Genomic DNA, 20121 nt, shown 5'->3' with positions numbered 1-20121 from the left:
GAGATCCAGTAAGAAGCCCGCTAACAAAAAAAATGCCTAAGTCCACAAATGGCAAGCGGCGAGAAATTACCCTGCAATAGGCAGAGTTTCACCAACCATATAGATTACTAAATGTCTCGGAGAGACAGCGCATGCGCGCTGCCTAGGCGAGACCTAAAAACTAAGTAATAACGGAGAATGCAGGTTTAGGGAGTGCAAGAATGAGTCTGTAATGCACGTTATCTGCTGTTTTAAAAATCTTCTTGGGGCATGAAGACTGCTACAATAAATATTCTTCAAAGGTGGAGTTATAAAATGTAGTTATGCAGTAAGCTCTGGTCTACATAATTTGGATATTCCAATACTCAGCAGCACTCCAAAATTCATTTTTAAGCTCAGAAGAATTAGAGGGGAAAGAAAACATTCAAACATTAGTTCAGTAAGCGAGAAGGAATGGGAAAGTATTAGTCGCTTATGCAGTTGGATTGCTAAACATAGGAGTTAATTTAATACACTGGGTAATTGCATCGATGTATCCAAGAGACTTGAATCCGTCCCGATAAGCTGTGACTCATCTCTTTTTTCCAATTCTGCATGGTAGGCCAGATGCTCTCTGTTGTTAGTTTTGTATTTTTCTCATTAGAGAGCTTGTTATTCATGCTGAGATATGCAAAAAGGGAGGAGGTCACAAACAAAACTCATTAATAAATTGCACTGAACATATGAGCCTATCTTTTGAAGTAGGTAAACACTCAGGTCTATTTATGAGGCTTGAATATGTCAGACCAGATTTTGTATGCCAGCCCAGCTGCTCTCAGGTTTCAGCTCTCCATCTTTAAGTTTTTAAGTATGAAATTAGTTTCATGAACAGAGAGTATGTCACAAACAACTTTAATTAGCCCCCCGGAATCAAATATTTGGAGCAGGCCAGCCAATCAGAGTTTAGGTAGGGGGCCCAAAATGCAACTTCTCCATGCAATTTCCAAAGGTATTTTTGAACAGACCTACAGCAAAACCGCTGAAAGGAATTAAACAAAATTTGACGGAAAGCTAGATCTTTATCCAGAAAGCGTGCTTTTTGTGATTTGATGTAAATCTATTTAACCGTTTTTGATAAATTAAGGTTCCAAATTTATAGATAGCTGTACGGTTGGGTTTGCAGGAGTCCCGTGGGAATCCCACAGGCATGCAACTTCAAATAAAAGAGAGATGTGATTGGCCGAAGGAGCTTTTTTTTTTCCTGTTGGGTGCGTCACACTTTAGAGGTACCCTGATTCATTGGACATTAAGGGGGGGCTGGTGGGGTCCCAAAATGACCCCCCTGGGACCAAATAAAAAAACTAAATTATGGGTTGCTGCGATTCCACTGTACTCTCCTGAGAGCCAGCACGATCTCCAGTTCTCCTACGAGAGTCCTGAGGGATCAAAAATAATTTTAAAAATAACATAGTGGGATGGGTGTCCCATGGGGTAGGCCACGCCCTGTGACCAACCGCATTCCACGATCGGCGGGGGTGGGTCTACCCCCGCAGTACACACAGAAAAGTGAGAGCGGTCTCACAATAGCCTACCGCAAGAGACTAAAGTGGAATCATTCACCGCTGACTGGATTGAACTATGTATTTTTAAAGTAGAAAAACTCAGTAAGGGATCCTGGAGAGGTTCTCTAGTTTATAGACCCCCAGGGCCTAACAGTAACTTTAATAATAGTCTGATGGAACTCATTGCCCCACATATTTTGGCCTCAGACAATTTTCTACTCATCAGAGACTTCAACTATCATGCAGAACTTTCTTCAGATGTGGATACCAGGCAATTAATTACAAATCTCAAAACCTTATTGCTTGTTCAGAGGGTGAGGGTACCCGCACATACGGCAGGGCGCACACTAGATCTTTTGTTAAAAAATGAAGCAAACATCAGAGTGAACCCTCCCATCCCTCTGATCTGGTCGGACCTCAGACTATTAAAGTTTCACCTACAAATAGCAACGCCCAATGAAGGCAGGATACCAGGTCAGAATCCAACCAGGTCCTGGAGAAAAATGAATCAAGCCTCTTTTTCCTTACATTTCAGTCCACCTACACTATCATGCCAAAAGAACACAGACTTAGCACTAGATGTCTTTTAGAAATCAATCATACAATCCCTAGATAAAATAGCACCAGTTTCAAAAGTCATCAGCAAAGTCAATCACAAAGTCGAAACTTCACCTTGGGGGATTAGGAAGGGGGGTCATCAAGTGGTCCAACATGGTGGATGCACTTTAAGCGGAACGATATGACATCCCCACAGAGAAGCAGCAGCGGCGATGCCTGGCCAGCCCTGAATGGGATGCCGATTGCTGGGCTGGAGGATTCCTGGCCGAAAATGGAGGTGTATTCCAGCAGTGGCGGTGGTGAGTTGAATGGCCTGATTGACGAGCCAATGGAAGAAGGAGATTCATATACCTACCAAGATGAAGGAAATATTGAAGAGATTCCTATTACTCACCTTGTGAAAGAAGGATGTGAAAAGGCAGACCCAGCACAGTTCGAGCTACTCAAGGTTCTTGGTCAAGGATCGTTTGGAAAGGTTTTTTTAGTACGGAAGATAATTGGCCCTGACGCTGACCAGTTTTATGCAATGAAAGTATTAAAAAAAGCGTCTTTAAAAGTTCGAGATAGAGTTCGAACAAAGATGGAACGGGATATTCTGGTAGAAGTAAATCATCCTTTTATCGTCAAATTGCACTATGGACACTACATGATAGGTGTCCTTTGATCCGCCGGCAACTGCTGAGGTATGATCCCTACTATTGTAGGTCGCCCTCATTCGCTGTGGTCACGTCCCCCACAGTCTGATTATTTGAGAGGTAGGTGTACCCACCTCGCTACGATGTGCAGATGTATGTTACTTGGTCCTGAAGAATTGCCAGTCGATCCTCCTGACGAGCAAGGCAAGAAACATGTTGACCTGCATAGTTACGAGTAGAGCGTATATATCCTTATTTATCACAATCACACATACGCCACTCGACCTTCATTTTAATGAGGCAGGGAACCTATCTGAATAAAGATCTCTTATTTGATTCCCTTACCTGTTTTAGTCACTGCACACACTTATTCACCACATCTACTCACACTGGGCCCCTCACCCCCACTACACCATACGGCGTGGAACAAAAGATCTCCGCCAAAGAGCCCCATATTGGGTGCCCGTCGGGTATTGCAGCGCCGACCCGATGAGGAGCAGGCCCAATGATGAAGCATGACACCTAACTGGCTGGGTGTGTGAGGGCCCCAGTTCCAAATAAGGGAATTTCCCTATCCCCTCGTAATATCATAGGACGACGTCTATAGTAATAGTTATCCTGGCTCCCTTCCTGCTTAAGACTCTTATAAGGAACTACATACTCTCTTTTGTTTTGATCCCCACAGAGAAGCCCTGATTCGGCTGCCACAAACTGGATGGGAAGAGACACTGTACCGGGGCTGCTGTGACCCGGGAGCTGTGCGTGCCCCATTCCCCGGGGGGCTGGTGAGTGACACAACTGGGCTGCTGCTGGGTTCGCTCGCTGGGCTGGTGCACAGGGGGTCACCTGGGAGGGGCCCGGCAAGGTGGGGGCACGGAGGCGGCCTGTTTAATACATCCAGCCTACAGCGATCGGGCCGCGCCCAGCTCGGTGGCCAGGTCGGGCTGTGGCGATCGAGAGCTGCAAGGCAGGCGGCGGTGCAGCGGAACTCACCAGAGATGGGCGGCCTGAGGAATTATTGCCTCTGCCTGGCTCGGCCTTGACTGCATGGTGCGCCAGGGCCTGCCTGGAGGTGGAGCGGCTGAGCGGCACGGGCCCTGAGACAGAGGTGACGCTGCAGTCCTGCCTTGTGGAGGCCCAGCTGCCCCTGGCCAAGCTGGGCATGTACAGTACCTGCGCTCAGTGCCTGGAGCCAGGGGTGGTGGTGCGTATTTGGTAGTTGGTGCCCGGTTGCCTCTGGTTGCCTTGGGGCCTGCTGCGCCCAGCGGTTGGGAGCCTGGGCATGGTTGGAGCCATGGCGAAGAGGCCTGTGATAGCCCCAGAGCCTGTGCTTGGACCATGTTACCTGGCCCGATTGGCTTCATACTGCACAAACAAAAGCCCTGGGTGCCCTGAAGACGGCATATAATCAGTGAGTGAGGCAACCTATGGGGGGGTTGCACATCCGTCAGCGGAGATGGTCGGGCTAGGTCCCGGTGCGGCCTACAGGCGGGTGGCTCCCCCCCAGCCTCCACCTATCAAGAAGATATCCGGGCCGGTGCCAGCGAGGTAAAGAAACAACAAACACCCCGTTGATACACCTGCATGACGCCACCGCGGACAGGAAACATACACATCGCCCGAGCTCATCGCACGCCTGCTGCGATCTTCGACCTGGCCCACAGGCCTAAATCAAACCGTCGAAGGATAAGGTGCTGGGTGCGAGTGCTAAGTAAAGCACATTGGACAGAAAGACAGGCGCTGGGGCCTAGGTGCAGGACCCCGGGGGCTCCACTAGTGTCACACCAGACAATGCCGCACTGATGGCCGCAATTACGCAATCTAAAGACATACTGGATGCCAAAATAGATGCGGTTGGCTCCGATGTAAAGCTTATCCGTCAACATCTGCGCAATGCTGTGAATAGAATCACGGAGACCGAGACGAAGCTGTCGGGGTGGTAGAAACTGTCGTCTCCCTCCAAAAAAAGGTGCACACACTGGAGACCATCACAAGAGGGCTGGCGATGTGGGTTGAGGATGCGGAAGGACGGGCCCGAAAGAACAACCTCTGATTTCATGAGCTTTCCCGAGGGCTGACAGGGAGATTTCTTCGAGAAATTAATTACCACATGGCTTATGGCTTGGCTCCCCCGAGTACCCTGTCTCAATGTTTCATCATAGAGAGAGCGGACAAGGCAATCCTTCAGAAACCCCCTACTGGAGCCAGGCTGAGACCGGTCATAGCCCGGATCCTGAACTACCACGATAGGGATGTTATCCTGAAACAGGCCAGGTTAAAAGATTCCTTATCCTTTGCCTCCCAACGCATTCTGATCTTTCCGGACTATACTAAACTAGTCCAACAGCATCGCCAATCCTTCATGGAGGCGAAGGCTCGCCAGAGCGACTTAAAGATCCCCTATGCTTTACTATTCCCGGCATATCTAAGAGTGACTTTTCAATCGCGCTATCTCTCTTTTGAATCTCTGGAAGATGTCTTTGCATGGACAGATGAAACAATAGGGGTTAACCCGCATACCCCGTCGCACCTCAACTCATCCTCCAGCGACCTAGCTCGCAACCAGCCCAAACCTAAAGTAAAACGCAACCATAGATTCAGATCACGTCGACGCTCCAAGTCTTGCACAGATTCAACTCAAAGAACAGTTGGGGGGCAAGGCAAACCGATAACTTCATAACGAAATGTGTTTGTATTGAGGCAGCATGTGAAATATACAGATACTGATGGCGAAAGATCAGAAGGGCGACATTCCGCTAGAGGACATTCTCAGACTCTAGGGGTTACAGATCGGTAGTTTAATGGGGATCCATTGGAGTGGGCAGGTAACTGGCTCCAGTTGGGGTCGGAACCATACCAAAACCACGACAGATGCTTCAACTGTTATGAGGTATAAGGAGGAGGGTGTTGGGCAAGTTATTGTTAATATCTGTGCTATGTCAAATTATCATCTGAAGAATACTCCCCCAGTAGAGGCCACGCATAGGTCTACTCCGCGACGCATATACTACCTGACCCGATTCCCACAGGTATGACAGACGTTCAGGGAAGTGAGTTCCAGATAGTTAGCTGGAACATAAGAGGCGTCTTGGACAAGATAAAAAGGGGCGCTATTCTCTGCCAGGCAAGGCGATGTCCTAATGTTACAAGAAACCCACCTTATGGGCACAAAAACACCATGCCTCTCCCGCTTTGGCTACGCTCAGGTCTTCCACTCAGGGTTCGCTAGGGTCTCCAGGGGAGTGGCCATCCTAATTCCTCGCAGAATCCTGTATATACATAATAGATCCTGGATAGATCCCCACACCCCTCACATGGACTCTAGTGGAGCGCTTGACGTCGCTTTGGAAAGAGATACCCGACGGACTGACTGTTGTCAGAAGGGATTGGAATGACTTAATTAACATGACCCGGGATAAGCGGCGAGTGACGGGGAAACTGTTGACAACACAGGACTCACGTTAGAAATCCCTAGTGGATGGGATGGGGTGGACGGACACATGGAGGAGACTTCACCTGACGACCCAGGGGTACACATACTACAATGGGGTACATGACTCGTTTTCCCGTCTAGATCACATATTTATGCCCTCCCGATACATCCACAGAGCTAAGACAGCCGGAATTCTGATCACTGCCCGGTGATACTTGGGCTGTGGATTGGACCTGAGCACCCTGCCTTTCGCTGGCGTCTATCTACATGGCACCTCCATGATGAACACTATAGGACACACATACATCAAGCGATAGATGAATATCTAGCTAGCAATGTAGTGTCAGTGGCATCAAAGGGGACTCTATGGGAGGCTATGAAGCCGATGCTGCGAGGCACAGACATCTCCTATTGTGCAGCGCAACATAAGTGGCGCCGTGAGAAATTGATACAGTCTGAGCCCAACTCATAGACCTGGAGCGACGCAGACGAGAAGAGAAGGGGAGCCAGGTGCTCCGTCAGATGCTTCTTGCGCAACAGATATACGCGAGAGAGCTACTAGACGAAGCCAGACTAGCGTGGATGGCATCTAGGAGTAGGATATATCAATGGGCGGATAAATCTAGTAAATTACTACACCGCCTGTACCAACAAGCGCTCCACCCCGTAGACCTCCCAATGAGCCGTCCCATATTGCCTCCAGTTTTGAGATCTACTACACAGAGTTATACGCCCCTAGGGAGACCATATCAGAAGCCCTTATACAACGTTTTATTGAGTACTTGCCGCCAAAAGCCGTGTTGGATGCAGCTCGAGCTGAATTAGACACCCCCTCACACTTGAGGAGCTGGATGCCGCAGTGATGGACCTACACATAGGCAAAGCACCAGGCCCCAATGGGTTCCCATGTGAATTTTACAAAATCTACAATTTCAAACTTGGTGCTCATCACCTAGAGGTGGTTAATGAAGCCATGGAAGGGGGTCAACCCCCACCAGATTGGAGACACGCTGAGGTTGTGGTGTTCCTCAAACTTGGTAGACCTCCTGAACAACATGCCTCATATCGTCCCATTTCCCTGTTAAATATTGAAGCAAAAATTCTTGCGAAAGCTCTCGCCAACCGCAGAATGCTGTATATATAACAGAGCTATTACACCCGGATCAAGCAGGATTCATGCCCCACCAGGCCATGCGCCACAATATCAGCCATGCCCATATTGCTATAGCGGCGATGGTCCCGACACACTGCTACTGGCAGATATAGATAAAGCGTTTGATTCACTTAGTTGACAATATCTCTTTGCACTTCTGTGATGCCTTAACATCGGCCCTCGCGTCTTCTCATACATACATCTCATATACACGCAACTCACAGCATCAGTGCATGTAGCGGAGGCGGTTTCTCACATTTTCCCAATAGGCAGAGGCACCCGGCAGGGATGTCCCCTATCTCCATACTTATTTGCCATGACAATGGAGTCGCTGGTGGCGTGGGTCAGAATAGCCACTCAGGTGAGTGGATTAGAGTGTTCAAGAGAGGTCTCTGATCGTATAGCACTATGTGCAGACGATGTCCTATTTTTTCTCACCGACCCCAAAAGGACAGGGCCAAGATTACTCCGTATCATGCAGATCTTCAACGAGACGTCTGGCCTCTTCATGAGTGCCCACAAAGCAACTTTATGGCTGTTGAAGGGGGCGAGTGCACTGGGCATGTGCTCCAAGGAGATAACGGTCGTCTCAGAGAGTTTATCATGTCTGGTTGTCTATTTGTCGGCTTCCCAACATACATCATGTGAGAAAAATATTGTCCCTGTGTGGTCACAAGTCAAAGATGAGACACATCGTGGTCCCATCTACCCCTATCCATATTTGGAAGATCTGCTATTTTCAAGATGATATCTCGTCCAGCTCTTATACCAGCTGCAGAATTACCCATACCCGATTTCAATGACGTGGTGCCGACATATAAATGCGACCTTGTGGCAGTTTCTCTGGGGAGGGGGGGTAGATCCGCCCGAGTGGCCTTGCGAACCTATCAATCCACATACTGTGGGGGGGGGTGGCCACCACGGACTTTCTATCATACTACGCCGCCTCCCACCTGCTGGTGTTAAATGAGTGATGGTACGGGGATAACCAAGACCTGACATATGCTGTAGAGCGTTGGCTGATGGGAGACACAACCCTCTATACATATTTATATGCAGGACCGGCGCTTCGGACGCTGCTGCCGGCAACAAAAGTAGTGTTCAGAACTTGGAAACATTCACAATGTAAGATAAGATGGTGGGGTAGACTGGCCGGGGAGACTCAAATATGGTACAATGGCCTCCTGCCACAACTGGCTGCATTGGCAGGCTTTCTGGGATGGGACAATATAGGCATTTCCTCACTCTGCGCAGTTATGCGTGGACGGGTTTTAAAGTCATTCCAAGAGCTTCAAAAGGAATATTATATGCCCTGTACCCAGTTCTATAAATAACTTCAATTACGACATGCCCTGACTCCCTATATCACACAACTAGAAGCCCTACCTGAATTCAACCCAATAGAAGCAAAGGTTTTTATGGGGGACATCGGGACCACAAAATCACTAAGATATACCAATTCCTTATAACGAAAAGTCCCACTACACTAGGCACACTCAGAGAGACATAGCACTCAGGTTTGGGTCCGCTTGACGATGACGAGTGGACCGAGGCGTTGGAATCCCCATGAGGTGTGGCCATCGCCTCACAATTGAGACTGGTTCAGTTTAATTACCTGCCCCGGGTGTATTATAGTAGACACAGGCTCTGGAGGGCGGGATTGTGACCTCCCCTACATGCTTGCAATGTGGGACCATAGACGGTACCTTTATACACACGATGTGGCAATGTGCGCCACTTACTATTTTCTGGAAGGGGGTTGTGATGTGCCTCTCGTAGGTACTGGGTTGGAACATTCCTACGACACCAAGACTGGTCCTATCACACATCACAGAGGCCTAAACGGAGCTCTCCCTAGTGAGGGTAACTGGGGCTGCGAGCTGCGTGTTACCAGAACGTGGCGACAATCTTTATACTAGCAACGATCTTGAATGCACTTTGGAGCGATTTTATATTTGTTGTGTCTTCATCTTTAGGGGCTTTTAATAGCGTTAAGGGGAATTTTAAGCCAGGCACACTGACATTCTTACCATCTTGTGATTTCCTTTCACTTTGCACAGCCGCTTTTCAGCTGACACTCGGCGGCGGTGGGCGCCATCTTTGGTGAGGCTGGGGGAGCGCTCTAGTCGCGCCGTCCTCCCGCCGTCCTCCCGCCCTCCTGGAATATTTAGTAGGGCTTCCCAGCGAGCTCGGTGCCTAAACGGAGCTCTCCCTAGTGAGGGTAACTGGGGCTGCGAGCTGCGTGTTACCAGAACGTGGTGACAATCTTTATACTAGCAACGATCTTGAATGCACTTTGGAGCGATTTTATATTTGTTGTGTCTTCATCTTTGGGGGCTTTTAATAGCGTTAAGGGGAATTTTAAGCCAGGCACACTGACATTCTTACCATCTTGTGATTTCCTTTCACTTTGCACAGCCGCTTTTCAGCGGACACTCGGCGGCGGTGGGCGCCATCTTTGGTGAGGCTGGGGGAGCGCTCTAGTCGCGCCGTCCTCCCGCCCTACTTTCTCCCTATATAATGTGCAGACCGGCCAGACGGCGCAGCGGGCTGGCGCAGCGGGCGCGCCGGATGCGCGCCGAAGCCGAGCCTAAGCCAAGCCCGTCTGCGCCCGTCCGCGCCAGGATCGCGCCGGCCGCAGGGCACGCCGGGCAACAGCCACTCACCGTTAGGTACGACAATAGGGCATTATTAGCATTTCGTCCTAAGATGGGGGCTCTGTGTAAGGGTTGTCCCCCCACTGATTTTCTCTGGGGCCCCTTCTCATGTTTACATTGTAAATGGACTCTTCCCGGGACATCCCTAGAGATGCCCAAAAATTCTGTTCCCTCTATGCACGGCGGTAATAGCTTCAAGGGAGGTCTTATCAATGCCCGCTCTCTGTGTGGCCACAGCCAAGACATACACGATTTAATAATGTGTCATGATCTTGATGCCCTTTTTATAACAGAAACATGGCTCAACGACTCTTCCAATCCTGATTTGGTTACTGCCCTTCCTCCAGATTTCACTATCTTCAGGCAGGACAGACCAATTGGGCGAGGAGGGGGGATTGCATTCATTGTTAAAAAGTCCTTCTTGTGTCATACATTTGATCTGGGCCTTCTCAAAGGAAGTGAGAGCATCGGCTTCTCGATTAAACTTAATGCCTCTACCTCCTTCTCGGGAGGCCTAATCTATCGCCCTCCAGGCAATGCCACCCCCTTTCTGGACTCCCTAGATGAAGTTCTCGGGTCACTCATGTTACGCTACCCCCACTTCACTCTATTAGGAGACATGAATATGCATCTGGAATCACGTGTCGACCCTCATGCTATTTGTTTCCAGCATACCCTAAATATTTTTGGACTGGCTCAACTACTGACTGCACCTACCCACCTAGCCGGCCACACTCTTGATGGTATCTGCTCCAACTTAAGTACCATGACTACGTCCCCCCCCATTCCGCAAATTTGGACCGACCATAGTCTCATTCCCTTTGACATCAAGAAACAAGTTCTAGCTTCATTAACAACAAAGCGCCCTCAACCTTCCTTCTCGGTAAATTGGAGAAAGGTGATTGATCGTATTAAGCTGGACACCCAGCCATTGGCCCAGGCTCCTAAACTGATGGGAGACGTATCGGTCGATTCTCGCAACTTCCACGTCTGGATGGATCAGATTATTTCGGGAAATTCTGACTCCAAAGGCGATCGCGTGAACTGTCTTAAAAGGAAGTTAAGTGCCCCTTGGTACACCCAGGCCTTAACTGAAAGTCATCTATTTTGTAGAATAAAAGAAAGGAAGTGGAGGAAAACATACGATGAGGCCTCAAGAGCCCTTTATGTTCAGCAGAGGAAATCATACCTCTCTAGCATAAAGGTTGCCAAAAAGGTGTATTACACTAAAGCTATCAACGATGCCCACCAGAAGCAAAAAACCGTCTTCTCTATAGTTAAATCCTTTACTTACCCCAAAGCTCTTCAGCCCGAAATCCCGCCCTCCGAAACTCTGTGCAACCAAATTGCAGATTTCTTCGGGGAAAAAATTGCAAATATTCAAAAGGATTTCTCGCCTCCTTTGATCTCCTCCACTCTAAGTTCCCAAAAACATGTAGTCGACAATCGCCATTCCCTTTGCAGCTTCCAACCTGTCTCCCTTCAACAGACCCGCAAGGCGATCTTGGCTTGCAAATCAGAAGCACCAACCGACTCCTGTCCCCCTCGCATTCTGCATCATCTAATTGAGGTAGTCAATCCTACCATCAACGCCATTATAAACGCATCCTTAGAATCAGGGATAGTGCCTAATGAATGGAAAAAGGCCATCGTGAAACCCCTGATGAAAAAGCAGAACAAATCTCCAACGGATCTGACGAACATGCGCCCCATCTCACTCCTGCCTCTTCTAGGAAAGATCACTGAACGGATAGTGCATTGGGAGCTAAAAGCATTTGTGGAGAACCATAACATCCTGCATCCCCAGCAATCTGGGTTTCGCCCTGGCCACTCCACCGAAACGGCCCTGATAGAACTCTCTGATTCCATCAAGTTCCTGCAGGATGAGGGAAGGCAAACCGTCCTCATCCTGCTTGATCTAACAGCAGCTTTCGACACTATCTCTCACGTCATCTTGAGTGATAGGATGCGAGAGATTGGCGTGACAGACACAGCCTTGGCATGGGTAAAATCCTTCTTGTCCAATAGGTCCCAATCTGTATCTTTGGGTCCCTACCTATCCAGTGAAAAAACCATTACATCGGGAGTACCGCAGGGGTCCATATTAAGTCCACTTCTTTTTAACATCTATATGGCACCCCTTCTCGCTGTGATAGAGTCTCATGGGATCCTCGTCACGTCATATGCTGACGACACCCAACTGGTCGTCTCTATCGACAAAAAACGCACGGATACAGAGCTGCGATTTCAGAATTGTCTCACGGAGGTATTTCAGTGGTTGAATAAAAACCACTTGAAGTGCAACAGTGGGAAAACTGAAATCATACCATTGGGCCAGGATTTACTCTTTTGCCCGAAGGACTGGTGGCCCAAAGACTCAGAGGCCCCACCTAGTGCTGTGTCTTCTGCGCGCAATCTGGGCGTGCAATTTGATGCAACCTTATCCTTTGACGATCACGTCAGGATCACGGCCGGTTGCTGTTTCAGACTCATTAAATCTCTAAAGAAATTTTTTGACTTCCTCCCCGTTGCTTCTAGGAAATCGGTCGTGGTAGTACTGATACTCTCCCGACTAGATTACTGCAATGGGTTGATGGCAGGAGTGAAAAAGTCCACTCTGAAGAAGTTGCAAAGTGTACAGCACGCGGCGGCAAGACTAGTGTTAAAACTTCCCAGGAAATCTTCAGCTTCAACTGCATTAAATTCTCTTCACTGGTTGTCACTGCATAAGAGAATCCTTTTCAAACTCTTACTTACAGTTTTCAAATCCTTGAAAAATATAGGTCCCAAATACCTCGTTAATCGTTTCATTCATTATGATCCCGTACGATGCCTGCGATCCTCAGGGGCCAACCTTGCTAAGATCCCGAGGTACAAATACAAAACTAGGGGTGGAAAAACCTTCACAGTCCTAGCAGCAAGGGCTTGGAACAAACTGCCCGTAAATCTTAGACTGACCGAGACCGAGTGTCTCTTTAGGAAACAACTGAAGACCTGGGTTTATCGGCAATCTGATACCTATGTGTTGGCAGCTATTTAGATCTTTCACCACTTGTCCCCTATACGCATGCTCAGCGCCAAGATGCTCCCTTCGGAGCGAAAGATTGCGCTTTACAAATATCCAAATACAAATACAAATACAAATACAAATTGGAGGTAATTACTACAAGTGGCACCTACTTTTTTTGAGCCTCACAGTCGCAAAGCAGGATATCGCTAGATTATGGAAGGCCACCTCTCCCCCTTCGTTGGCTGGTTGGAAAAAGGGAATGGATCATTGTATGGGTATGGAGCTGCCTATATTTAAAGCTAGGGGATGCCTGCAGAAACCCCCCAAAATATGGAAGAAATGGGTGGACTATTGAGGTCTCTTGATTCAGCCCACATTCCCGATGAAAACAGAGACATGAATAAAGGGTCATTAGGGTGGTGGTTAATAATATTACCATGCGATCCATCAATATCTAGGTCACTGACTGGACGGCATAAGCAAGAAAGATTGTAGAGAGGGTGTAGCACATTTGGTTACAGTTCGAACTGTTAAAGCTTACGCTGTATTTCATGTTTTTCTTGTATTGGTTGACGAAATGGCTGTCGACATTATAAATGTAATACATGATGCGGCCGGTTCTAACGACAAAATAGGTCGAACCGGATAATATTTGGCTGTTGACACAATAAAATTTGTTCTTGAAAAAGAAAACACTCCTCTCCTCGGTTTACTGACTCTCTGAAAATAGAAAAATCAGCAAGCAAGAGAGCTGAACGCAAATGGAGAGCAACAAAAACTATGGAGGACAGACACGCCTATAAAAGAACTTACAGGCAATACTTAAATAATATCAAAGAAGACATGAAGACTCATCTCATTAATAAAATCGAAAAGGCAGCAAACTCTCAAAAGGAACTATATAGAATCCTAAAAGAATTCACAAACCCCTCATCCCCGCTTCACAAGACATGGTAGATACACTGTAAGTAAGCATAGAGAACAAAATGGAAATGGAAATCGCCCGCACAGAACAGCTTGTTGAGTTCACTGCGCTAACCCAGGAGGAGTTTAGAACTGCACTCAATAGGACCAAATCAGGTTCACTAGAAGACTTAGCTCCACCCATCATTTTGTCAGTTCTATCCCCCGCCCTATTCAATAGCCTTACAGACCTTTTCAACATGTCTTTAAATATAGAGGCTGTCCTAGCAAAATGGAAATCAGCAAGGGTTAAACCAATTCTCAAAAAGCCAACGGCAGATTCGAACGAATTAGGTAACTTTCAGCCAATCTCCCTGCTTCCATACTTCGGAAAGGTAATGGAATCATTGGTCAACAAACAACTTGTCAACTGTTCAACTCTTCCCAGTCAGGTTTCCGGGCAGGAAATAGTACTAAAACAACACTTTTAGAGGTAGTAGATAACATAAGACTTTCTCTAGATGATGGACAGGCATCAATGCTGGTCTTATTAGATTTATCGGCACTTTCAACACCATCTCTCTCAAAATCCTAACACAGAAGTTAGAGAAGATAGGGGTCGGAGGGAAACCCCTCAATTGGCTGAAGAATTACTTGAAGGGACGGACAATCTCTGTACAACTAGGATCTCATGTTTCTGTCAGCATAGTTGATTACAAAGGAGTCCCCCAATGATTAGCCCTATGCTGTTTAACATTTACGTCACTCCGCTGGCAAGGGTAATCCGATCATATGGGTTAGACATAATCTCGTATGCAGATGATACCCAATTGGTAATAACCACAGAACCAATCCAGCCGACACCAACATTAGATAAAAAAACTGCATGGATCACATAACCAACTGGATGCAGACAAATTGCCTTCAACTTAATGCAAGCAAGACCGAGGTTATATTATTTGGAAAAGCATAGGAATTCTGGTCATATGACTGGTGGCCAACTAGTCTTGGGTCTTGCCCCTCCTCAAAAACAACAGTACGGAATCAAGGCGTAATAATTCATAGAAAATTGTCTAAGGACCAGGTAAACAATATCCTGGGTATCTGCTATGGCATCATGCAAACTCTATGAAAAATCTTCCAATAGATTCCATTGGAACCCAGAAGAGCCCTGGTACAGGAGTTGATAATTAGTGGCCTGGAATATGGAAACGCCTTAATAGTGTCTATAAATGAGGAACTATATATCAGGCAAAACACTGCAGCAAGCCTGGCAATACACCTTCCACCTCGATCTCTATCTCCCTCATCTTAAAATCCCTACACTGGTTACCAATAAGGAAACAATTCAAGCTTATTTGTCTTGCACACAAAACTCTACATGGAAACGGGGCACAGCAATTATTGAGAAAACTTAAGTGGTATGCACCAATAAGAAATCTCAGGTCAGGAGGAAAACATCAGAAATGGTGGCAGATCTTTTTCCTACTTAGCCCCTCAATTGTGGAACCAGCTCCCTACATGCTTCCGAGCCATAACAGACTACAGACTATTAAAAAACAGAGCTAAAAACCTGGATGTTCTAAGCACCCCTAACTCTGTGGTTAATATGTACTAACGCTTTTGCAACTGCCCCATGAGATCCTAACAGGGTGATATGTCTGCGCTCAATAAAAAAACAATAATAACTATAATACATAGGAAGTAAGATATTTTTACAATATCTAACTGTAATGTATATAGTATTGTCATTTACATGGCGCTAACTACCCTTGACGAGGCGCAGGAGTGTTTTACATTGAGCTGCACGGTGCTCCGGAATCCATGGTTAGTGGCTTTTCTCAGTGGTTATTGTTGCTTATGGGGATAGTCATATGTTCTTAAGCAAAACATCACATGCATTTACTCCAGTTTCATGTGGTAGATTATATTAATTCGGAGTTAGGTGTGTTCTTTTGTTGGAAGGGTTATATGAATTTATGAAAATAGTTGGCTGCTTTAATAGTGGAGCTACAGAAGGTTAGGTATTGTTAGGTTGCTGGGGTATGACTTTTAATGGTGAGGTTATGAGCTTTGAAATGAGGAGTGAGCAAGTTTGCAGAAATACAACAACTGGAATGATGGCAAACAGGCATGTGACTTAAAGCAGGTTGTGCAAAGGAACCATGCTGAGGATGGAAGGGAGGGAGAGGCATTTGTAAGTTTTAAGTCAAGGTCAATTTTCATGGGAATACCGAGGAGGCTTCTTTAAGTGTGCATGCAATCTGAGGATACAAAACCGTAGAGCGAAACAATATTATTCATATTTCAGAGAGTGCTAAACTAGGTACTTTTGATAATCTCTAGAAAGACTACTGTTAGACAACAGCTTTAGCATGAATATCTGATCAGCTGCTCAAGGGCTGAAAGCATTAAGTAATGGCTGAATACATTAAGTAATGGCTGAATACATGTGTTGGGAAATATAGAGAGGTTTAGTTGCGCTCACAGCAGTAACCTTATGATCACGCAATGTGAGAGTGTATAAGGGGTAAAAATTGTAAACACTAAAAAGGAGATTCTCCAAATGCTGGAGCGGATGTCTTCTGATGCTCACTCTGAAAGATTTGCTCACAGTATTAATGACAAAAGCGAAGAGGGGTCCATTTTGAATGACCCTTGTTCTGCAATGGCACAAAATGGGGCAAGGAGATCTTTGTAGACCGTGGTAGTGTATTGCCTGGATTTTTCTTGCTGGCTGGAAGGGTGGAGACCCAGACACTGAAGTGAGGAGGATGCAGGCAGGGCTACTTTTAGCAATTCTTGGAACCTTGGTAGCAAGGGGCTGATGCATAGTTCTCCCTGGGAACTGCTATGTGGCAGATGGTAGAAATGACTGTAGTTTCTCTTGATCAAGATGAGGTTTCAAGGCTAGGGCTGTCTTTTGTTGTCCCTAATTGCTTCTTTAGAAAGGTTACTAACAGCAAGGTGCAGAGATCTCACACTTCATTATGCTCATATTGTGGGTACTTCTGCTTGGACCCAACCCCAGTGCTATTTGTTGTGAGAAGCATCACTCTACATAGAGGCAGTGGACCTGTGCAGTCCACTTGAAAAGTACCAAACTAAAGTGTTCCATAAAAAATAATTGTGCTGAATATATGTAGAACTCTACTCTGTGCATCGCACACCAATCTTGCTTGTCTTTTCACAGCCACCTCTAAAGAAACTGAATAGTAAGACTTCGGATCTTGAGGTAGTGTGCTTTTTATTTCATGTAAAACTAAAGGCACCAACTCTTGTGTGTGTATGGGATATGGGGTCCACTGAGCTAACCACACCTCTTCCCATTAGTTTACACATCACAATATTCATATAATTGTTGACCCCTGGTGTAGGGCACTTCACAAACTCAATGGTCTCTTGGCACTTAAATAAGCAGATTTTTGTTAGTGCTAATGAAGGAAACAGCTGTCCTAGACCTTGGGATGGTTAAAGGTACATCGATCAATTGAATACTTGACCAACAACCTGCCAACAGAATTCTGTAGCGTACAATTAACAACTGAGCCATTGTATTCCTATGTTCTTTTTGTTAGGAGTCTAGCCACCCAAATGCCTCTTATGTGCATGAATATAAGATGAACTTTCCCAAAATAGCAGTAACTGAAGTAATTTTCAAAACATCATAGTAGGATGGAACATGCAGACTGGTGCCACCTAGCATGGTGTGGTATCTCCCTCTCCCTCTCGCCCTCTCCCCCTCCCCTCTCTCTCTCTCTCTCTCTCTCTCTATCTCTCCCTCTCTCCCTCTCCCTCTCCTCCCTCCCATGGTTTGAACCTTTTTCTCTTCTCTCGGGGGTTGTATATAATCTGCTACCAGTTCTTCCCCACATATCAGACTGTTCTAGGTGCTCCTGCTACAGTACAAATATTCTCCTAAATAACTCTGTTGCTTCATGGAACTAGGTCTGCACTACTATTTCAAGTACCTTGAAATAAGGCTTGGTCTGAGCCTACAATGTCTTCATGTCCAGTCTCTCTGCTGGAAACATCAGCCAGTTTCTGGGAAGCATGGATTTCCATTTCACATCAGCTTTCTAATGAAACTGAAGTGTAAACTCCCTCTGCTCACCGATCATATGTGCATGATATTAGTGTGTGTAATGGAGAGAGGGAGATGTAAGTATGTAACTAATTGCTTGGTCAGTCAAAGCTCCCACCCCCAAAATTGGGTAATTATTTTTGGCAAATATGCTGCAGAAATTTAACAGTGGTGCAATTATGAGACTTCAACATAGACTTCTTTCAGTACCTTTAATGAAGAAAATCCGTTCCCCTCTAATGACTTTTCCACTTTTAGCAATAATGGCCGGTTGGGTGAATGCCGCGTCCACATTGTCAGGGACCCCAGGGAATCCATCTTTTATTTTCTTTGGGTATCCTGCTTCCATCTGATCTTGATCAAATTTCCAGTACTTGTCCCCCTGTTGGGTACAAAGATGAATAATACTCAATAATAACAAAAAACTCTAGACGTGGCCCAAAGGCAGCAGAATTGGATACAATCCAGTTTCTATGCTGTGGGAAAACAGTTCATCTGAGGACAATCTAGACCATCAATGTAACTAACTTATGAATGGTATGACGAGGATCTTTTGAAGGGATGATCAATGATTTTATTTTAAGACCACAGAAGTTGGGCATTACCTCAGTATCTGTCTTGATGGTTCAATGTGTTAAATATTCGCTCCTGATATTTTCCATCACATGCAGGACAATGTATACCATCCTAGGTTAATAGACCACCTGGTATTTATAGTGGTTAGTAACTTTAAAACCTGTGGTATTAAGCACTATGTTACACACACATTTTTTGCCCAGTCAAACAATGTTCTTCCCTGTTGCAGGTAACTATACTAGGCTACTTACGATTTTAGGTTGTGATTGAAGCTCTTGGTATGGTACTGTAATATTGCATTAGAAACATAATTCACAAAAATGCTACTTTAATTTTTTTTTATTTCTGTGGGTGAGGGGATTTTACCTTAAATATGTAAACAGGGGGAAACTGCCACCTCCACATGACTCCTTATCGAGTCCTATCACTACCATTTTAGCTCTAAAAAAAAGTCTTACTTAGATTGCCGCCCGATTTCCCCATTTTCATTCATTGCAAGTGCACCACTCCCCCTTTACCACGTGTACGTTTCAGCAGCAGAAACTAGCATTACTGCCATGCCTCCTCGTTCCCCTATTTACGTGCTCCGTTACAAAGAAACTCAAGAAGCCCCTGACTTCATACACAGAAGTCTTTTCTTCCCTTCTATATCTTCCCTCACTGGGATGCTCCTGCCTAGTGAGGGTCCTCGTCCTCTTACCCCCAACCACAGGCGCAGAAGAGGAACGCTTCCTGTTATGTTTTTTGTCTATCTGCTGACAGACCTTCATGGATTTGTAGCCTTTGGTTTGGGGTCCCTCTGTGGTTTATTCTGAGGGTAAGTGGCTCTCTCCTTGATTGTGGTGCAGGTGGTCATTTGACCTGCTGTCACTGTGAGTCCTTTTGTGCCATTCTCCAGAGACAGAGACTGGGTTTGTGCTTTGCTTCTAGAGAAGTGTTGGGTGGTTTTTGCTTCTGCATGGGCACTTTCGAAGTCTGTGGCTCTTGGTGGGCCATTGGGCGTGGTAGGCACAGAGGGTCTTGTACATGGCAGTGCTGTGCATTTAGTGGGCAAGATTGAGTAAGTGTCTTTTCGTGGCTTTCTTCCAGCTGTTTGTCTGTGGAGATGTTATCTTTCCAGTCTGGTGGCTGTTCTGGTTGGTGCCAAGATCACTGCCCTTCTCAGACTGTGCTCCTACGATGGTCTAACAGTCTTGCGTCTACCCACCTTTACTTCCGGGTGGCTTGTTCGCTTCCTCAAGGCCTTTCTGTTGACCGTTCATTTGAGTCCTGCAGGTTTTCTGCAGCATTTTTTCCCATTTCTTCTGTGGTGATTTGGCATGGTTCTCACTCCATAACCCAAGTTTTCTTGTTTTTTGCAATTTTGCCCGCAGTCTCCCTGAAGTAGTGTTTTCAATTTTTGTTCACCACGGTGCCTCTTGGGCCTTATGTCTGTGCCTTGAGTTTTTGGTATGGTCATTAGTGGGATTTCTCCATTCAGTGTGTGCTGCTTTCCTGCCTACCAGTGCACTTATTTACATCATGATCCTCCTTGCCCTCTGTTGACCATGCAATTCCTGTTGATATCTAGGACACCAATGTGTGCTTTGGTC

At 46.3% G+C, this 20121-nt stretch overlaps 1 protein-coding gene across 1 annotated transcript in view; it reads right to left on the bottom strand.

Annotated features, from left to right (window-relative positions):
- The window catches only part of LOC146799601 (matrix metalloproteinase-18-like), a 102220-nt gene that overhangs the window by 16394 nt on the left and 65705 nt on the right, over positions 1-20121 (bottom strand). The window contains exon 7 of the mRNA XM_085627176.1: positions 18164-18335. Within this exon, the coding sequence (XP_085483302.1) occupies positions 18164-18335 (172 nt within the window). The remainder of the gene's footprint in view (positions 1-18163; positions 18336-20121) is intronic.

The sequence above is a fragment of the Triturus cristatus genome, chromosome 9 (genome assembly GCF_964204655.1).
Source record: "Triturus cristatus chromosome 9, aTriCri1.1, whole genome shotgun sequence".
NCBI lineage: Eukaryota > Metazoa > Chordata > Amphibia > Caudata > Salamandridae > Triturus > Triturus cristatus.
Note: the sequence above shows the minus strand (reverse complement) of the source record. Positions and strands in the feature narration are given on the sequence as shown.